Consider the following 23,281-nt stretch of genomic DNA (forward strand, 5'->3'; position numbering starts at 1 on the left):
TAGAGCCTTTTGTGTCTGTGCATAAGTAGAGCTCTGCCCATCCCTTAATGCAGAGTTTCCCAAACTTTTCTTACAACAGAACACTTGACAATTCCTGAAATTTTAACAGAACACCTTGGTTAGAGTTGAGTATCATCGGTGTCATATTCAATATAAGGCTAAGCACACACTATTGCCAAAGCAGGCTGTATCACATCGCAATAATGCAACAGCACACACTACAGGTGTGCCGAGTCTCAACACATTAGATTGACCACTGCATGTTTCCTAGAATAAATGCCTCCTTACTTCACTCGTGCTTAGATGTGTCGACAACCATGGGGAGCTGTCAGCCAGTGGTTGAGTCAAGGTCAGCATGTGCTGGCCTTAATAGCACAATCCACATGCAAAGTGAGGAGCGCCTGATTTTCAAACATGTCTGAACTTGTCACAGCATTTAAAACCATTCCGAGCTCATATTAATTTTGATAATTTTTCATGGAACACTTATTCACTTTCTGTGGAACACCAGTGTTCCCCAATGTATGGCAATATGCATGTCTGAAAGTAAGTGTGCTGTTCACCATGAGATACCAGGTAACATGATGTGATGTGAAGCCAGCTGATAGCCCAGTTATGAAGATATCTCAATGCAAACTGTTTGCGCGCTTTGGTAAAGGATGAAAACTATAATATTTTCTTGTCAAGTATAACTTATTTTCTGACCCAGTGTAAAAACTTGCTGCAACATTACCATATGATATGAAGAGCGTGGTATCAGTGAATGAGTTTATAACAGATAAAATAATAGTCAGAATAGACTTCTTGTGATATGCATTCTGAACTTCATTGAAATTAGATAATAATAATAATAATTATTATTATTATTACTCAGGTCTCCATGGAGTCAAAAGACTCATCATGGGATGTCCTTCCTAAGAAACACAAAGTCTATCATACCACTCCTTAAACTCATTGACCGTACTCACTCTTACCACTCCATCAGGCAATGCATCCCATGGTTCAACCACCCTCCATGAAAAGAAACCACTCCTCACCCTCTTGCTCACAGTTTCCTTCCATAACTTCCAGGGATGGCCTCTTGTTATCACTCCTTCCAGCAGTTCAACCAAGTGAAAGACCTCCTCAGTGTCAACCCTGTAACCACCTCTCAACAGTTTAAGTCTCAATCATATCACCTCTCCTTATTCTATCCACCAAAAACTCTGCAGTCCACATTCCCTCAGCCGATCCTCATAACTATCATTGTACAGTCCTGAAACCATTTTTGTTATTTCCCTTTGTACTCTTTCCACAGTTAATTTATCCCCTTCAAATCCTGGGGACCAAATCTGAGAACAATAGTCCATGTGTTCTCTGATCAAGGTCTTTTACAATGGAATCATAACTGCTTTATCTCTGTAGGTCAGCATCTTTCTCATTATTGCAGCAATCCTCTGTGTTACCTTCACCACCTTTGCAATATGTCCCCTAAATTTCAGGTTTCTATCAATCATCAACCCCAGATCTCTTGTCTCCCCTATTTCCTCCAGTATAACTCCTCCCATAGAGTATGCAGCATCCCATCGATGTTTCCCAAACCTCAAGACCTTACATTTTGCTGCATTAAACTGACACCTCCATTTATTTGCTCATCTATCTAGCTTATTCAAATGCTCTTGCAGGGCTGCAGCATCTGCACTATTACTAATAATCCTTCCCAGTTTCGCATCATCTGCAAAACAACTGAATATCCCCTTGCAATCCATTCACAATGTCATTGATATAAAGGACTCAGTACTTGGGACCTATAAACAATATAGGTCCCAGTACTGAGTCCTGTGGGACCCCACTTGTAACCCTCTGTTTCCTTGAAACTGCCCCACCATACACAACTCTCTGATACCTATCGGACAGCCAATCCTGAATCCAGTTGACCAATCTGACATCCAGACCCATGTGCAGCAACTTAAATATCAGCTTATCAAATGCCTTCGCTAAGTCTAAGAAAATGGCAGTATATGCCTTTCCCTCATCTAATGCTCTTGTAACTTTATCATAAAAGGCTAGCATATTGCTAAAACAAGAGCGTCCCTTCACAAATCCATGTTGACTCTCACAGATAATATTACCCTCATCTGCCCAATGCTGTATACGGTCCTTCACTACTTTCTCCACGATCTTACTAACTACTGATGACACACAAACTGGCCTATAATTAGACACTTCTAGTCTGCTACCGCCCTTATGCAATGGCACTATCTTACCTTCTTCCCATTCCATTCCATGGGCACCTTTCCCAGAGCCAGACTTTCATTGAAAAGCCAAGTCAAAGGCACTGTCAGTTCCCTAGCAGATTCTCTCAAAACTCGTGGTGAAATACCATCCAGTCCCACAGTTTCACTGACATCCAGAGTACTCAGTATTTGAAACATACTCTCGTCTTGTACCTCTAAACCTCGAACCTGCCCAATTCCTCTAGTTAAAACTGACTCCTCCAGGATGAAATACTCCAATAAAGTGTTCATTGAACAATTTCACTATGTCCTCTGCATCAGTCACTCTATTCCCATTTTTATCCCACAATATCATTCTTCCACAGTCATTTCTCCTCCTATTGGCCACATATCTAAAAAATTTCCTAGGATTTTCTTTGGATCTTAGGGCAATCTCCACTCATATTCCAGTTTCGTCTTCCTTACCATACTAGTCACTTTTCTGGCCTGTATTTTATACTCTTCATGCATCTTCTCTTCACCTGTCTCCTTATATCTCTTCCATAGCCTCTTTTTTGCATGCAATTCTTGTTTAATATTGTTTGTCATCTACTTTACTCCAAATTGTGTCCTCTTGTTCACTCGTGATATACAACTTACCATTGCTGCTAAAAAATATTCTTTCATAATTTCCCATGCACTAATGATATCCCGGCCTTCCAATTCCTCCCTCCAGGAAACTTCCCCAAGTTGACATCTTAGACTATTATAATTACCTGCCTTATAATTCCACATACATTCCCGTCTCTTTGATACTCCTACATGTCTATTCATTTTCCAAGTCAAAACAATATGGTCACTCTCTCCAACTGGTGGGAGAGGTGTCATGTCAGTTATTATCAAATCTTTTGATGCTATAAACCAAACCCAAATCTCTTGTTCCCTCTATTACAGTGCTTTCCAAACTTTTCATGTTGATGACACACTTTTTTAGACAAACTTAATTTCACAGCACAGTAATTCAGTCTGATGTGCCTCTCATGGGTCACATGGCCAGATCGGATGTAGTTTAAGTATATGCTTTTACAATTATATTTTGTATAACTTTTAGAAGGTTTATTTAAAAATCTCTTCCTGTTGATTGGATACCGGGTTAATAAAAATTCACTATTTATAGTAAGTGATTAATCATGTACCGTAAATAGTTGAAACCTTTTGTTGAACCAACCATTGAAGGATTACCATCTGTGCATATTCCTACACAATTTAACCATAGCAAATTATTTTCCTTCATGAAGCATACTTTTTTAAATATATCTTCACCTCTAGTTTTCATTGGAAGTTCTAGACAACACAAGAATTGCTCAATAATTCTGTTAGTATGAATGAAACGTATAAAAATGAGTAATTGCATTTTTAATTAAAGGTTCTGTACAATTTAGCTTCTGTTTACATTTACTGTCACTCATACTTGAATGAACTATAGAAAACCCCAACAAAAATGAAACTGATGGTGATGGTTGCATGCAAGTCGGTATAGACTCAGGGAGGGGGTTCCGAGCGGTTGACCAAATATCTTCTTTAACGGCGCTAACTAAAAGTGCTACCAGTACTTTGTGAAATGGATTCTGCTGTGGAAATTTTCAGCGATTATTCTGTTTAACGCTTTATGTTAGCGCGACACACCTTCACACTGCAGCCAGCACACTAACATGTCGCAACACACAGTTTGAAAAGCTCTCCTCTATTACATGTTGCCTAAGACATTTGTCCCTCAAGAATTCTAGAAATTCCATTCCCTTATTGCTACATGCATCTTCCTCTCCCCAATTTATACTACTGTAGTTAAAATCTCCCATAACAATCATTCTTCTTGAACTTGCCAAACTCAGCCGTCTATACATTTCCTGGTCCCCACCTTCTGTGTTTCTGGGTCTGTAGCAACACCCCATAAATATCCTGTCTTGCCCGCCTCTACCTCACACCATATGCTTTCAAAATCATTAGTGTCACTGCCTTCCAACGTCTCCACTCTTAGAGGACATAGGTCATCACTTATCTTAAGCAGTACTCCACCACCACGTTTTCCCTTCCTATCCTGCCAAAAAATGCTGTACCCAGCAACTTCTATTCCTGTTATTATATCCTCTTCTGTCAACCACGTCTCAGTGATCCCAATAATTTTTGGCCAGGCTGATGCTATCTGCGCCACCAATTCGTCTCCCTTATTCTGGATACTCCTGGCATTAGTATAAAGCATATAAATGCCATTGTTTCTATACCCAGTATTATCCCCTCTATAATAATAACAATATCATTGAAAAATCCTGAACAAGTCATCATTTAAACAACCATAGGCATTAACTTTGAACAGATATAAAATATAGTAGATGCAACACATACTTTACTTTTTCCAAGAGCCCATCCATCCATTTTAAGACGTAACAGCAAAAGACGACAGTTTTCTCTATTTGCTACTACACGTTCATCAAAACTAAAGCCTAGAAAGCAGTATCTAAGAAATAAATAATTACTAAATTATAATTTTATACTGAGAATTCTTAAAAGGCAACATTTCACATTTTTATAGAAACAAAAGAGCATTAAAAAAAAAGCTTATTCTTGATAGCTTTAATAAAATATGTAAGATCGGTAGTAAATCTGGATTTTTATTGAACTAAATATAAAGAAATTTTCACAGCTGTGCATGTGCACTGCATAATTTCAGAACATATTGCTTTGGTACTGCTTTATTTAAGACACTCTTCCAGTTAATGAGAAGTTTTTTATTTGTTTCAGCTTAAATAACATTGCAGATGAATTATCTGCAGTAGTACTACAAACAAATGATGTGCACTTAAGATAGTTATAACAAATGATGGCTATTTCAGGATAAGCTCAGCTAGTAAACACTCTATCAGTATTCCTGTACTATGCTTTATACATGAGGATACAGTAATGACTGCATACCTGAAAACACAGCATATTTTGATAATCAAACAAGTTTACAAGACAAAAAGAATCAAAAATGCTTTAGAGAGAACTTTAAATTTTTAAAAGAAAGTTTAATAGAAATCAGTTGAAAACAGAATATTTCTCTGGGAACCAATAATTCAAATTAACTGTGAGGCCATGAAAATAATCACATGCATTAATATAATGCAAACACATGCAGTTCTTAGCAGTTCTTGAAGTGATGAAATATCGAGGCAGCTCATGCCAAAGATTTGTATTTTCATAATCTTTCATCTCAAAAATTTAAAATTCATTTAAAGACAAATACAATTACTTTTTTTACAGTTATCCCACACATAAAATTACTATTATTATTATTATTAATTCATAAAAGCTAACCCTAGCTTCGAAGTAGGTGGGATTAATCAAATCATGGCTTTATCAAATAATCCTCAGTCAATCACTACAATTAACTTCCAAATCACAATTACCTTAACCAATAATAATAACGATGATGATTATTATTATTATTGTTGTTATTATTATTATTATTATATATCATTCTGTACTAAACCAAAAATATAATATGTGAATAGTCTAAATGTAAATAGTTGTATAATAATGATAACACTTTGCCAAATTAAAAAAAAAGGGAAATAAATATATATATAATAAAATATAAAATGCAGCATGTAATCATATTAACTATCTTGTGTAACTGTGAACTATATTTGCAAATGATTACTGTGATCATTATTATTCTGTTATATGAATTCCACATTATGCAAATTATAAACATATCTCATCTACCTCTTTTACCTTGCAGTGTCGGTGTCGAGGGTTTATTAATCATCGGATCTCAAAATGTTCACAGGATAAGGTGGTCAGCCCCTACACCCTGGTGTATTCTATGTCCTGTAGCATTGAATTCTCAAGACTGGTTTGCCTGCTTTGCTGGATGAAAAACCCCAGGATAAACTGGTGAAAAACCATACTGTCCATACCCAAGACTGGCTAACTTGGCTATGGCTGAGGAAGATCCTTCAGCTCCTCACGTCACCGATGGGAATCGAACCTAGGACACTCCTTCCCCAGGCATATGGTTGTGAAGCACACAGCCACTAGGCTAACCTCGCAGATTTATAAAAAATATTAAGAATGAAAAGTGTAATGTAAGAAATTATAGCACTGTTGCCTAAATATTATAAAATATACGTCATTCTCTGAGAGGTAATGAAAAGTGAAAGCAAAGTGATGCAAAATTATTGTACTGTATTGTACACATGGTTAGTACAGAATTGTAAAGTTTCATCGTTCATTGTTGCTGTTCGATTTTTTTAAAAAAAATTATTATTGGGAAAATTGAAATGAATGCATTTAGCATTATCTATTGCAAGTTAACAAAATAGTAATTGTTAATTTGAATTGTGAATAAAAATAAATTGTAAAATGTAAATAACAAACTGTAACTGTAAATTATTTTTGTTAGGATTATTATTAATTTTAACATTAATTATAGTATTATATTGTCCTGATCATAATAATTTTAATAACATGCAGCAAAATGTAACCTACACTTGTGTAATTTCATTAAAAGATAATAAACTGTGGTTAAAAAAAAAAATCTGACCTCCATGAAGTCAAAGGACTCATTGCAGGACATCCATACTCTCTCGTGGAAAAGTATCATCAAGCAGTGCCTAAAATCCATTCAGAGTTTCTGCATTCACCACTTTCAGGCAATGCATTTCACCCACAATCACTCTCTATTCAAAGAACCAACTTCTCACTCCCCTGCTCATACTCTCCATATACAGTTTTCAGGGGATTGCCTCTAATTCTACCCTTAACTCCCTCTGCTCAATGAAAAATCACTTCCATATGAATCTGAAAACAGTCCCTCACCAACTTATACATCTCAATCATATCCCCTCTTCTTCTTCTTCCATTCACAAGACAATGCAAGTTACATTCCCAAGTCACCTTCATAGCTTGTGCTTTGTATTCTTCATGAAAGTGATTATTACCATCATTCATTTTGTGCTACGTCACAGTACCTTCTTCCAGATTTCAGGCTAAATTCATCTATTTATTCATCCATTTTACTCCTACATTGTATAGCCTTTTCACCTTTGAAATGTTGGGTTAGTCAAATGGATTCAGGATTGGCTGTCTGATAGGTATCAGAGAGTTGTGTATGGTGGGGGGCAGTATCAAGGAGATAGAAGGTTACAAGTGGGGTCCCACAGGACTCAGTACTGGGACCTGTATTATTTAACCTTTATATCAATGACATTGTCAATGGATTGCAGGGAGATATTCAGTTGTTTGCAGATGATGTGAAACTGGGAAGGGTTATTAGTAATAGTGCAGATGTGGCAGCCATGCAAGAGGATTTGAATAAACTAGACAGATGGTCAAATGAACGGGAGTGTGGGTTTAATGCAGCAAAATGTAAAGTCTTGAAGTTTGGGATATGTCGATGGGAGGCTGCATATTCGATTGGAGGAGCTGTACTGGAGGAAGTGGGGGAGACAAAGGATCTGGGGGTGATGATTGATAGAAAACTGAAATTCAGGGAACATATTGTAATTGAGTATGCAGTCTCCCATCAATGTTGGTATCGCAGCAATCTTCAGCAGGACACTGACCTGCAGAGATAAAAGAGTTATCATTCCATTGTATAAGATCCTTATCAGACCACACTTAGACTACTGTCCTCAAATTTGACTCCCAGGATTTGAAGATGATAAATTAACTGTGGAAAGAGTACAGAGGCAGATAACAAAGATGGTTTCAGGTCCGTACAATGTTAGTTATGAGGATCAGCTGAGGGAATGTGGACTCCAGAGTTTGGTCAATAGCAGAGGGAGACATGATATGATTGAGACTTTTAAACTGTTGAGAGGTAGTTACAGGGTTGACACTGAGGAGTTCTTTCGCTTAGTGGAACAGAGGGAAGAAGTGATGACAAGAGGCCATCCCTGGAAGTTATGAAAGAAAGCTGCAAGCAAGAGGGTGAGGAGTGGTTTCTTCATGGAGGGTGGTTGACAGGGGTGCGCCAGTAGTGTCCGGCATCTGTTGGCAAAACTTTAGTCCGCACCCCTATACTCCTCCTCCAATAAAAAATCACTTTATAAAAACGTATCAGTGAGTAAAAATGAAATACAAAATATATTAATTATAAGTTTATTGAACAAAAAGTAGAAATGACAAAAAAAAGGTATATAAAACAATAAACATACAAGAAGGGTACAAAAACAGCAAAAATAATTTGGAAAAAAATAAAGTAAATAAATAATAAATAAAAAATAAAACAAATAAATAATAGTAAATTACAAGTATATAAAATAGGAACATATTAAACATTATTGGGTGAAGAAATAGTTAAATAAATATTTTAACAGAAAGAAAAATCACTTCGTGAATTGAACTTTTCTAGTTTTCATTAATGAAAATTCTCGAATAATGTCAGGTATATCAAGTTGATCTAAAATATCTTGCTCTATTGATATAATGGCAAGATTTGAAAGTCTGTCTTGTACCATTGTGGAGTGCAAGTAGTTTTTAATAATTTTAAGTTAGAAAAGGACCGTCCCACAGATGCTACATACCGGTAATGACAAAAGAATCCGAAGAGAAAAGTTTGGATAAGCCATGATTAAGTCGCTTGAATAAATATATTGAATTATTGACAATATAAATGGTTGACAGTGTAAAATTTCTTCCCATAAATCGTCTGCATCAATGTCTAAATGATTCTCATGTGTTAATTTTTGTCGTAACTTTTTACAACAAGATAATAAATATTCTTTATTTTGTGTTAAGTACTTTATATTTGTTAAGTACTTAACAAATACAAAAACTGAAATTAATTCATATGTTCTTTTAATAAAATAAATCTTTCCTGCAAAGACTTTAATGTTTCTATTAGGCAGAGAAAAAAAAATTACTCTAAATGAAATTTCAGGATCTACTATATTTTCATTTTCATGTTCGTAATCAAATTGTGTTGTCTTTTTACGTTGCCTTAGTGGTCTACTATTACAAAATACAGATTCTGCATCAAATTTTGTTGCAATTAATTTTGAGCTTTCTACAATTTCTTTGAAAGTTTCATCAGACCTATAATCATTTAAAAATTGATTTAGATCATTCAAAGCATCTAAAACAAGTTGGAGATTCATAGATGAAGACTGTATTTTGCTGACAAAATTCACTTTATTTAAAATATCATACCAAATCTTTGGTGCCTTTACTATCCTGGTGCCTGTGTACATCACTCACACTGCACATATGGCTGGCGCGCCCCTGGTGGTTGAACCGTGAATGCATTGCCTGATAGACGGGTGAGAGTAAGAACTGTCAATGAGTTCAAGGAGTGGTATAATAGACTTTATGTTTCCTAGGAAGGACCTCCCACGATGAGTCTTTGGACTCCATGGAGACCTGAATAATAATAATAATAATAATAATAAGAAGAAGAAGAAGAAGAAGAAGAATAAATACACTCAGACACTGCTGCCATTAAGTAGCTCTTGATCAATGCTTATGAAGTGTCTGTCTGCTTCCTACTAAACTCCTCTTTCCATGCTATAGCTCCCAGTTGTCTCGTAAGCATTTCATAATCCTCAACAGTCTTGTAGTTCCACATATATCCCTTCTTTATAGAAGTTCTCACATGACTGCCTGCGTAGCGCAATTGGAAGAACGATGGTACATTGTGCCTTCGACTGGAATAGGCCTAAATTCAATTCTCGTCACGATGGGAGGAATCTTTATCTGGACAATTTCAATAGAAGGTGAGTTAGCCGATCTCATACGGGGGTAGCAGGGTTTTTTCTCCCAGAAACTTGGGTTTTTCATCCCGGATACAGACAAATCAGCCCTTCAGAACACACGCAATTTACAGACAAAAAATACTAGTTGTGGTGGAGGTGGGCGATAGATGGCGTTGATGGAGATGATTCGTAGTATAGGTTCAATGTAGTGGTTAAGACAGTTGTAGGTGTCCTCCCGCGATGGGTCTTCAGACTCCTTATAGGTATCAGGAATAATAATAATAATAATAATAATAATAACTCAGGTAATTACTTCATTGTGGTCACTCTCACCAATCACAATCATATAACTTGATGATATAACCTGATCTAAGACTTAACTCTCATGTGTCTCGTCTGTAACTCATCATTATCATACCTGGGCAACACACAAACTACCCTTAATACCACATTGCTGTCTTTCACTCTCCTCAATAATCTCCTGATATCCATTCTCACATTCTCCCTATGCCCAGTCAAATCATTCATTCCAACCACAACCACTAATTCCCTCACATGTTTACTTCTCATATCCAGCACCTCACCTGGGCAACACACAAACTACCCTTAATACCACATTGCTGTCTTTCATTCTCCTCAATAATCTCCTGATATCCATTTTCACATTCTCCCTATGCCCAGTCAAATCATTCATTCCAACCACAACCACTAATTCCCTCACATGTTTACTTCTCATATCCAGCACCTCAATCATCCTGTTCATTTTTCCTCCTGGAATACAGAACTTGGGTACTTTCTTCCACCACACCTTTCATGGCAGAATATCCATATAGCTATTCTTGAGTCATTTTCTACTTTTTTCTCTCTGCTATCTTTCATTTTATTATTTTACAGTCTTCTGCTTGTATCCACCGTACATCTAATTCCATTCTATACATGGCTCATCTCATTCCTCATCTTAATCATTTCATTCTTCAATTCTCCAGCACTCCAGCAGTCGTTGCACTATTGCTTCATAAGTCAGACTTTCTTCCATTTACCACATTCACACCAGCTATTGCTTTGTCAGTCAGGCATACGTTTGCTTCTGTAATTATGCTTGGTTTTCTTTTTTTTGCTCATTTCTTCTGAATTTACAACTGCATTCTCCACACTTATGTTCTCATGCTCACTCTTATGGCTATCATTTAGTCTGACATTCATCACTGCTTTTCACCTTTCGTCTGGTATTCTTCACTTCCAGTTCCTCAGTTTCATTTAAATTACTGCTATCGGTTAAAAAATCAAACTTTCTACAGATGATCACTCTCTCACTTCTCTTGTTTAGTCTCTGACCAAACACTCTGCCTCATTTACCCATGCATACATATTACACTCTTGACAATGAACTATCTTATTAAAATCCACCCCTCAACACACTCGATTTTTGTGCTGTGCATCTGGTTGACTTAGTTGAAAGTTTATTTTTCAGTTGGTTAGACTATAATAAATTTAGTTTAATCCTTTATCCAAGTGTGAGCAAACAAAGTTTACACCTGAAAGTATCTTCAGGACTGGAGTAAGGTGGTACAACACTGGGCAACTCGTTGCAAAGGTGGAGCAAGAGAGTGATGCTAGCTTGCTCCACCTTTGCAACGAGTTTCCCAGTGTTGTACCACCTTACCCCAGTCCTGAAGATACTTTCAGGTGCAAACTTTGTTTGCTCACACTTGGATAAAGGATTAAACTAAATTTATGGTTGACTTAGTTCTTACGACCATTTTTCCTCTGTTAGCTGTTATACACAAAATTCTCTACAAAACCTACTAGTAACTGACTAACAACCTTGATAATTAATGTATTCATCTCAGTATATATATAATTTATCTTGACTGACTTTTGTTGTTGATTCCTTATTTATAATGCTTCAATTTTAGATTCTATCAGTAATAAAAATCTTACCTCTTCAAGAATTCAGCAAATGTTAGTCTATGTGAATACCCTTGTTGACGAATGCGAACAGTTTCTAACACTCCTGTATAGCGAAGCTGGTCAATTACTTTTTGCCTGCAAAATGTATTTGGCAATTTCTGATCATTGGGCTTTATGCAACGGACAAAATGTGGCTTTCCACTTATCATCTTTTGAAGAAGATCCATTAGAGAATATCGAAAATATGTTGCTACTGTTTGTTGAGTTCTAGTTTGGCTTATAAGGCCTTGGGACTGCATCTAAAAAAAAAAAAAAACAATTGAGAAATACAAACCTATTTCAAAAATGTGAAAGCTTTAATGCTTTCACTATGAGACATCTTATGTTTCTATTAAAACTAAGTAGTGGTTTTAATAGAAATAAATAAAAATAGTGGTTTTAATTTCTATAAAAATAATTCTAACAACATTATTGAATGCATATAGGCATAAGAGATAACAAAGAAAAAACAATTATGCATCTAAAAAAGATGAGGGGTAACATAATAAAGATACAAAAAAAATCATCTATCTATTGTGTAAAACTTAGCAGTACATTTAAACCTTTTAGTAATAATTAAAAAGTGCAACACATATAGGTAAGACACGAATTTCGTCACCTGGTGTGAAACTCACTTATTGGAAGGCTTGAAGTGGCTTGAAAAAGAAAAGTTTCATGCTTGGTCCCTATAGCAGGGTTTCTGGATTATGTAAAAAATTAAAAAATATTTTATATAAAATAAATAAAAAATTATAAATACTAAAAGAAATCTTTAGTCCACCCACATTACTTTGTACTATAGGTTTACAATATCTCGTATATATATATATATATATATATTTAATGACATTCAATCATATCTTGATATTACTCTATATATCCACAATATAACAATATCAGTATGCCACTCTTCTCTTTGGCAACAACTATTCCAACAGAAACAGTCAAGTCAGTCAGATCAAATCTCTCCATTTCTTTCTATCTTTCCAAATTCTTGCATGAACTGTACCAGTTCAGGTTTCTTTTTTCATAGTTCTTCTCTTATCTGGTCTCTCTCCACCTTTTCTGTGGTCTTCTCTTGGTCTTTTTCACCCTTTTCACTGTGAGAGGGCAAAAGATAGTGCAAGTGGTGAATTCTGTGCTGAAAGATAAATTCTTTTTTGGAAGTCTTTAGCATCAATAAAGTCATTCTTTTTTGCATCATTATACTGATGAGTGTTTGTGTGATTAGAATGATGTGGTGGAAAATGAATAGAATGACCAGAAGGTAATGGAAAAGATTGTGCACTTATGTGGAATTCTTCACAGAACAAAAGTTAAAACAGAATATGAAAGGGTGAAATCATGAAAATAACAATCAAATTTTGTATGGTGATTCACTGATACAAGGAGTCCTTGAGGAGAATGTAACAAAACTGTGTTTTCCTGGAAACTAAGATAAAGACTGTCAGTTGTGCTGTAAGGATACAGAGATTTAAGGTGAAAAACTGTTTATTTTGGCTGGTACAAGTGATTTAGCAGGTGACGAGTGTGGTATGCATGAAGACATGCAAGATTTTCTAGTGCATGCACAAAAGAGTGCCAGATCTGATCATTACATCAAAGAACATTAACACTAACCAATCTAGTTATGCTTCCTCCATTTGGAGAAAGTGATCATGTAGTCTTGAGATGGGAGATTTGTCAGACATGCAGAATTTTCAGTTAAGAAGAGATATTTATGGAATTATAAACTATGTGATTATGACAAGCTGAGGAGTCAGCTTTCAACAGAACTAGAGAATAAGAATTTGGAGTGAGAGAGATATTGTTGGTATACTGGAGGTTGTCAAGGGGTGTTTAAAGAAAGCAGTATCTGAATGTGTACCTAGAATCAGAAGGATAAATGAGGTAGGAGTTAGAGGGATGAATAGCTTCATTAAGCAGGAGTTGGACATAGAGAAAAAAGGTTGGCGAGGGATTATAAAGAAAAAAGGTGATCAGCATGCCCATAAGCAGTATAAGGTGCAGGCAAGAGGTGTGACCAGTATGGTAAGGAAGGAAATTATGAGAGAAAATCCAAAACAAGACCAAAAGAAACCCCTAAGGAGTTCTTTCACTATATGGCAAGTAAAAATAAAAATGACTATGGAAGGATGGCTTTAAAAAGTACTGGTGGGGAAGTAACAAAACCAAACAAAATAGTTGAATTACTGAGTGAGCATTTTGCAGTAGTGTATCATCTAGGTAGTGGCATTGCAATGCCACTACCTAGATGTGACATTGACATTGTAGGAGAAAAGAGGTTGAAGAAATGGATGTGCATAAAATATTTCAGAATGTCAATACAAATACGGCCATGGGATTAGATGGCATATCAGCCTGTGTAATATGAGAGTGTGTGCAAAGAAATTATCAGCACTTCTGACCAAGCTATTTAATTTAAGTGTCAGTACTGAGAAGCCAATGGAGTGGAAACAGGTAAAATAATTCCATTGCATAAAGGAGGCTTCAAGAAAGAAGTAACAAATTATAGGCCAATCAGCATCTCATGAGCGGTGGTTAAGGTATTGGAGAAATTGGTCAAAGACAGAATTCAGGACTGGGTGGATGGGAATATGATACTCTATAAGGAACAACATGGTTTTGTGATCTGCTTACTTTTTATAATCAAGTAACAGTGGAGTTAGATAAGGGCAATGGCTACTCAGTGATATTGCTAGACTGAAAAAGAATTTGACAAGATTACACATGGAACTCTATTGTATAAATTGGAGCAAATGGGGATTTACTCCAATCTGATGATTTGGATTAGGAATTTGGTGATTTGGATTAAGAGAGAAGCTGATGGACAGCTATCATTGAGTGGTTTATGGAGGAGTTGAGTCCAGGAGAAGGCAAGTGATCGTTGGTGTACAATAGGGTTCAGTGTTTGGTCCGCTGTTTGGTCCTCATCCCCTGAATTTACTTTGTATATCAATGATATAAGAAATTATTTGACAGGAAATATTTACTTCTTTGCTAACATTGCTAAACTGGGAAGAGCACTGGTAAATGAAGATGATGGAAAGATCCTGCAGGAAGACATAAACAGATTAGCAGTGTGGGCAAAGGTGTATGCCTATAAGTTTAATGTGGTGAAGTTTTAAGTGATGCACTTTAGGAAGAAATCAGAAGCTGTGTATTATATTGATGGAACTAAACTGCAGGAAACTGATGAGGCAAAGGACTTGGGTGTGATTGTGGACAGGGAGCTGAAGTTTAGAGGGCATATTGTAAAGGTAAAAACAGGACATCAGATTACGTGTTTGTTGAAGAATACAATAACAAGCAAGGACAGAGAGGTTATTGTTCCCCTGTATAAGGCTTTAATAACACCACATTTGGACTACTGTGCATAGATCTGAACTCCAGATTCTGTGGGGGATGAAGTTGTAGATATAGGCAAGTGACAAAGATTGTAGCAGGTCTGTGGAATGCTCCCTATGAGAATAGATTGATGGTCTGTAGGCTTAAAAAATTTTGGCTACAACTTTCTTTAAATTAGAAAAGTATTAAAAAACCATTAATGAAAGTAATCATAAATGATTCCCTTCATTTGAAGGTGAGTTAGCCAATCTCATAAGTGGTAGCAGTGTTTTTTCTCCCGGAAATGAAACTTGGGTTTTTCATCCCATGTACAGGCATATCGGCCATAAGAACACATGCAATTACAGACCTAAAATAATGTTGGTGGTGGTGATGGAGGTTAGATGTGTGTGTGTGTGTGTGTGTGTGTGTGTGTGTGTGTGTGTGTGTGTGTGTGTGTGTGTGTGTGTGTGTGTGTGTGTGTGTGTGTAGTGGAGTAGAGTAGAGTAGAGTAGAGTGGAGTGGAGTGGAGTGGAGTGGAGTGGAGTGCCTTCCCTCAATGAGGCTTTGGACTCCTTGGAAGTGTCACATAATAATATTAATAAATCCATGTCATTGCCTACCTTTCTGTTTTGGAAGTAAAATCTTTTGGTGTTTTCATGGAAGTTAAGATTTATCAGTGTTGATCTAACTGACGATGATGAAATAAAATAATTCAATAGTGACCATTTATGATGTTAATGATAGTGAATGAGAATGATATTGAACAAATAAATAAATAAATAATGAATCAGTATAATGTTGATGATAAGTAAAAAAACATGAATAAAAACCAGATAAAAAAATAAAAAATGGGTGGAACATAAAAGGTACATTAAAACTTCACGTATAAGAAAGATTTAAAAAATCAAAGAACTGAAAAATGCAATGAAATATATGATGAAAGGATGAAATAAGGGTAAACAAATCAATTTATTGCAAAACAATCAATTAATCAATCAAGGGTAAACAAAACAAAACAAATCATTAAAACCATTTCAGAATATGAAAACCATTTTATATACTGTATCAGTAACATTTTGATAGGTGGAAAGTTTGGCACGCATATTTATGTTATAGAACTGCCAAATATCAGAGATAATGTAGGGGCAGTTAACATTGACAGTGCCGCAGCATGTTTTTATTACTATAGCTTCAGATTTTCTTAATTTCATTTCATATTTTTTCAAGTTGAGAATCACCACTTTTTTTTTCTATATGGGAAATGTGATTCATTTGCATGTGCAGCTATTTCTGTGCTTGTGGATGTAGAAGTCTGGTTAGTTTCTTTATACTAAAAAAAGTCACAGAAACACATAAACCATAGTTTCAGAGGTACAATGAGTCATTAAACACAAGCTTTTAATAGCCAAAGAGTCAGAATACTCATTACAAACACTTCTGTTGTAACCTGTTGAAAACACTTCTCCTGAAGTGTTTTCAACAGAAAACTACTGTAATAATGCTGCACCCTCAAATGGAAGTAGTACTTGTTCCCTAGTTCAGTAATTATAGTGGAGAGTATACTCAGCCGGACCACCACCCACACCACATGTAAGAAGAAAGGGAGGAAACAGAAAGTGAAACCTAAAGGAAGAGAAAAGAAACTAGTCTAGAGATGAAACATGGCATAGCCACTTCACATCTCCAATAAGCAGAGGTGTTTCACTGAGAAGTCATCTAGTCACTTGTTATTGTTGTGACTGTGCTACAAATGTGATCAAATCAGTGTTGTAAGATAGCACTCATTTAATATGAAATTAATGTTATACGAAGCCTGAGACATTCATAGAAAATGTGCCCAGCTACTTTTTTTACCAAAAATTTCTCTGATTTTTATTTTTTATTTGCCTCAACACCCATTGAGGGGACATATCTGGAAATAGATGATGATTTTATTTCATTTTTAATTTTGGTATTCTTAAAGTGAAATGGAATGAAATGAGGATTCAGTACTTTTAGCATATTTATAAACTTAAATTATCATATTTTGGTGGTGGGTGATGATCAATGAAAGTTTTCTTTTTAAACTCTTAAGATTCTAAAAGGTTAAGGATATTGTCTGTTATTTTATCAAAATAATAAAAAATATAACTTTTTAAATTAATGGGATAAAATTAAAAACTCCATACCTTAGATATATCCTCAGAAATTAGAGGTGATTTTGAACCAGAATCAGTTGGGTAATACAGATGTCCCATCTTTGTAAGAGGAGACTGAAAGAGAATCTGCACAACTGGAAGGGATGATTGGCGTAAAACCTGAACCACATCAGAGGGCAAGAAGTTTCTGTTTTTTTCAAGAAAATTATGGGCACTATAAGTAACCTATAAAAAAAAGTTGTGTAAGTTAGCCATGAAGGAGTTACAGAGATTTCATTTCTATATAGATAAGATCTCTAATAAAATAGTTTTGTGTAACTAATATGGAAGCACCACATATTACAATACAATTTACAATTCCAAGCCAATAATGAATTCTGCTTGTTTATATACTATGGAAGAGTATATTATGTAGATTGCCATTAATGATATTATGAATATACTACATGTAGTATTTCAACATACAACTTGTATCTGAGGAAACAATATAACCAAGTGTCAAGACAATCAAAGAAATAAACTTTAGAAAATATATTGCAAAAAACAGTAAAGATAATGCAAAAATTCCTGCACATGTAAGACATTTGTGAGAAATGAAGACACACAAATGAAGTTTGGACTACTGGGATTATATTTTAACTGTTTTTTTTTTTTTTTTTTTTTTTCCTATGGAATAGGGAAGGAAGCATTAGATAAGGTCAAGTGGTTTTTAAATAAAATTTTTTGACAGTGAAAGGCTGGCTTTAAAAATTGACAGAGGCATGAGAACGAGAAAGAATTGAACTGAGTCAAATTGTGAAGGTAAAGCGTGTAGCACTTCACCTTGACAAATATCACTTTGCTTATTAGATGCTTGAAGTAAAGCAGAAGCCTGAATTACTTCAACCTTAGTATCACCTCTAGGTATGGCTCCCACCGATGAGACCTCAAGCAAGGTCGAAACTGGTTTGGGTTTCTTGTGACCCTTCCCATAATGCATAGCATTATACTTGTCAGTAAGGATATGTGATTTGCATTATGGAAATGTATAATTTGACATTTCCATAATTTGCATTATGGAAATGTCAAATTAGCCAAATAAATAAGAAAAGGGTGATCATTATGGATGATTTTAATTATTGCAATATAGACTGGAATGATGAGATACCAACTGGAAGTAAAGAAAATGAGTTTCTTGAGTTTTTGAGGGATAACTACCTCAGACAGTATGTAACAGAGGGCACACGAGGATTAAGGGTCTTGGATTTGGTCACCTCATCAGAGGATGTAATTATAAATGAGGTGTCAAATCATCCACCAATTGGTGAGAGTGACCATGAGGTGATTACAGTATGCCCACGTTTTTGAGATCTCCACTTGGAAACTTGCCAAAAATTGTCGATTCATGCTGAAGGGGAGAATGATATGAAGGACGTACGAATTGGTCGCCAACAAGTGAAATCACGTGCTTTATAGGTAAATTTTTCCAACTGTTATACAAGCAACATAGTTAACTACAATGATCATAAAACAGAAGTTAATTTTCTGACGTGTAATAATAACTCATCCCGCAATACAGATTGATTACCCTATTATTGGAATGGATTCTTCTTTTTGTAACATGCGCATGTGACATGTCGTGACGTTCTATTTTCATGTTATGTTCTAAATCCGCCATCTTGGTTCAAGTCACTCTTATCAATAAAACAACTAATTGCAAATTGATCACCGATCCAAAAGTAGGGAAATTTATAATTATACTGCGCCACCCTATTCTTAGATTAGTCTATATAAAATAGTAGGATCAATTTTTAATTAAGTTAGTAGTCTCCTCATTTATTTAGGACGAATTATTTACTATTTCACTCGGGGTTCCTGCAAGATTCGAATATTTATGAACGGTGCAATAAAAAGGAATTCAGGCAAACACAATATTTAGATTAACAAAATAAAACATTTAATATATGATATATATAACAAATACAAGAATTCTGCTTTAAAATGAAACAATACAATCAACTTAATACATCTTGCTAAGTCACTCATGCCAATTCAATGTTCTAACCTTTCACATACAATTCACAGTTTCAAAATCACAAGCTTTCTTAACTCAAGTTAATAAAACGAAACTTCTTATTTAATCAGTCTCCACATATCTATCAGCTGTACTTAATGTTTAAAATTCACAGGACACACTAATCAAGGTAGACAATATTCCATGCAATCTTATTCCGGATTTTGAACTTCGAAGACATGTTAATGTTAGAACTGACTACTCTTACCAGATACAATCTTCAATACATCAATTAATTGTGAGCACACTTATGAATTAACTTCTTTACGTTAGCGGAACACATTAATAAAAATTCTCCAACGATTTAACTGAACTACTGTTAGTCACACTTCACTACCCTAAAAAAAAAGCACATCAATAAGGCATTGATAATTTTCCTTGTTTACTTTTCTCAAACTAGTTAATTTCAATATAATTCTTCTCAGGGCAACATAGAATTAAGACGTAATCCTAGACTAACTGGAACTAATCAGAATTTTTCATTGAATGTCCAGTTCTTTATTTATTCAGTGTTACGGCATTAATTTTCCTTTACAACACAGCTGACTTCACTTGCAATTAAGTATATGGTTCACTATGTTTTGGCTCACTTCTAAACACTATTCTCATGAATTTCTGCCCTAGAGAACTTATAATTTTCTTCCACTTCCTTTGCTTGTATCCTACCTTCCTTTCTGCTCCGCAAAAACTTCCTCCCTTCTCTCTAATTAAAAATCTTCTATTATTTTTCTTCTCCTTTCAGTCCGAAGGTCACGCTCTCTTCGACTCATGCTTGTTTATTTCATGCGTCTCCATGACAACAAATGAACGCAAACATTTCGCTAATGTAATACAATGCTCTACTACTACATGAGTGATTACATAACGTTAAATTTTCACAAATAAGAATAAACAGAATATTTGAGCTGCTTAATCAGCTTTTTCATTACGTATAAAATTAATTATAATAATACTTTTCGTTACATCTAATATATTTTAGTTATTATAAATTCTGCACATATTATTGCTTAATAAATTAATAGTAGGTTAAGTATAGAATAAATATTTAAATAGTAATCCTAAATTAAGGAATAATAAATAATTTTCATACAAATCATGATTAATACATAATAAGCAACGTTAAATGTGAATGAAAAAAAAAAATTACACAACGTAGTTTCATTCACAATTTAACACCAACAAGTGAAATCACGTGCTTTATAGGTAAATTTTTCCAACTGTTATACAAGCAACATAGATAACTACAATGATCATAAAACAGAAGTTAATTTTCTGACGTGTAATAATAAACAACTCATCGCGCAATACAGATTGATTACCCTATTATTGGAATGGATTCTTCTTTTTGTGACATGCGCAGAAGTGTTGAAGGATCTCTAATCGGTGGGCAAACTATATCTGGGTGGTTGCCAGCAGTGCGAGGACCCCTGTGAGAAAAGGGTATATGTGGAACTACAAGCGGGGGGGGGGGTGATTATGAAGAGCTCAGGAGACAGCTTGCGGGTGTGGCATGGAATGAGGAGTTAGCTGGAAAAGAGCCAATGCAGCTTGGGGGATTCTCAAAAACTATCTAGTAGATGCAATGTCTAAATGTATTCCTAGGGTGAGAAGGTTAAATAAGTAGGTGTGAGATGGATGAATAAAGAGATTAAGCATGCGATACAGAGAAAAAGGGCATTGTGGAGGCAGCATAAGAGAAGTGGAAATAACCAATTTCATGAGGTCTACAAAAGACCAGGCAAGGAGGGTGACTTGGTTGGTGAGAGTAGCTAAAGAGAGGTATAAACAGCAGTTAGCTAATGAAGCCAAAAAGAATCCTAGGGAGTTCTTTCGATATGTAGCCAGCAAAAGAAAGAATGATTATGGAAGGATGACATTGATTGGAGAAAATGGTATAAAGACAGCTGTTGCAGAATGTGTGGTGGAGATGCTTAATGAGCTTCATAAAGATCTTTCAATCTTGTGAATGTGACTTTATGGAGAGATTGAGAGCAGATGATGATGGGGAGGAGAGACTGAGTGTAAGTGAGAAGGGGTGTTTGGGGAGTTGAGTAAACTAGTTGTAAATAAGGCTGTGGGACTTGATAATATATCACCGCGTATTCTGAAGGAATGTGACGGTGTTACACCCTGATACCTCAAGAATGTAGAATTCCCAGTTATCATGGTGTAACATGAAGAGAAAATAAAATAAAACCCCTGTATAAAAGCTAATAGATGAATTATTTAAAAGAAAGAAAAATATTCTTGCATGCAAGTAAAATATATAACAAAAAAAAGTGTTTGTTGAACTAGCTAATAAAAGAAGGAATATTTTAGTGTTGTGATATAAAAAAAAATATTAGCTAAGTAAGACAGAAAGGATTAGTCATAAGAAATTGTATGTGAGAGGCTAGAGATTAAAATATTAAGTAAATTCTTAAAAATTTGGAAGGGGAATTAATTTAGAGGCTAGCAAAAGAAAAACAATAGACTATCGCTCAGGGTCAATTCCCGGATTTGAGACTTCTTCACGGGCTAGCCGATCAAAGGATGTTTGGCAGAAAAATACCACCCTATTGGTCGCTGAAGTCGAATCAAGTAAGGGGCGGAGGAAAGAAATTAAAGAAGGTGGCATGAGAATAATACGGTTAGAAACTATTAAAAATAAAGAAACTATCCGGGAAAAAGCCCCTGGGGGAGTGTTTCTAACCCTTTTAACACCTGACACACACAGATAGGCCTATAGTTTGATGCTTGAGTTCGATCACCTTCTTTATGAAGTGGCACAATCTTGACCTCCTTTCACACCTCTTTATTGTTAGAATAATTTTACAATAAAGTGAGTGCTGTCCAAGGAAGCAGTCACTTTATTGTAATAAGTAAGTAGATTACTAAAACATGACCTCCCTTTAGCAAATCCATGCTGTCCATCAAAGATTATACCATTGTTGTCAACCCAACTCTAGATCCTAGTTCTCACAAGCTTCTCCAACAACTTAACCACAACACCTGACACAGAGATAGGCCTATAGTTTGATGCTTGAGTTAGATCACTTTCTTTATGAAGTGGCACAATCTTGCCCTCCTTCCACTCTTTAGGAACTTGACCAAGTGCAAGGCTCGTATTAAAAAAATATGTCAAGGCAGGTGTCAACTCTCTGGCACATTCCTTCAGAATATGCTGTGATATATTATCAAGTCCCACAGCCTTATTTACATCTAGTTTACTCAACTCCCCAAACACCTCTTGCTCACTTACAGTCAGTCTCTCCTCCCCATCATCAACTGCTCTCAATCTCTCCATGAAGTCAAATTCACAAGATTGAAAGATCTTTATGAACTGTTCATTAAGTATCTCCACCACACATTCTGCAACAGCTGTCTTTATACCATTTCCTCCAATCAATGTCATCCTTCCATAATCATTCTTTCTATTGTTGGCTACATATCGAAAGAATTCCCTAGGATTCTTTTTGGCTTCATTAGCTAACTGCTGTTCATACCTCTCTTTAGCTACTCTCACCAACCAAGTTACCCTCCTTGCCTGGTCTTTGTAGACCTCATGAAATTGGTTACTTCCATTTCTCTTATGCTGCCTCCACAATGCCCTTTTTCTCTGTATCGCATGCTTAATCTCTTTATTCATCCATCTCACACCTACTTTATTTAACCTTCTCACCCTTGGAATACATTTACACATTGCGTCTACTAAATAGTATTTGAAAATCCACCAAGATGCATTGATCTCTTTTTCAGCTAACTCCTCATTCCATGCTACACACACACAAGCTGTCTCCTGAGCTCTTCATAATCATCCCCCTTGTAGTTCCACATATACCCTTTTTTCACAGGGGTCCTTGCACTGCTGGCAACCACCCAGGTAATCATCGTCATCAA

The 23,281-nt window shown here is 35.6% G+C and overlaps 1 protein-coding gene across 1 annotated transcript in view; it reads right to left on the reverse strand.

Moving 5' to 3' along the window:
- ninaC (STKc_myosinIII_N_like and MYSc_Myo21 domain-containing protein ninaC) overlaps window positions 1-23,281 on the reverse strand; it is a 579,315-nt gene that overhangs the window by 215,041 nt on the left and 340,993 nt on the right. The window contains exons 22-24 of the mRNA XM_090415596.1: window positions 17,380-17,574; window positions 11,873-12,141; window positions 4,599-4,710 (exon numbers count right to left, since the gene is read on the reverse strand). Coding sequence (XP_090271722.1) covers window positions 4,599-4,710; window positions 11,873-12,141; window positions 17,380-17,574 — 576 coding nt within the window. The remainder of the gene's footprint in view (window positions 1-4,598; window positions 4,711-11,872; window positions 12,142-17,379; window positions 17,575-23,281) is intronic.

Source organism: Typopeltis vanoorti, chromosome 3 (assembly GCF_054136105.1).
Source record: "Typopeltis vanoorti isolate ZY-2024b chromosome 3, IOZ_Tvanoo_1.0, whole genome shotgun sequence".
NCBI lineage: Eukaryota > Metazoa > Arthropoda > Arachnida > Uropygi > Thelyphonidae > Typopeltis > Typopeltis vanoorti.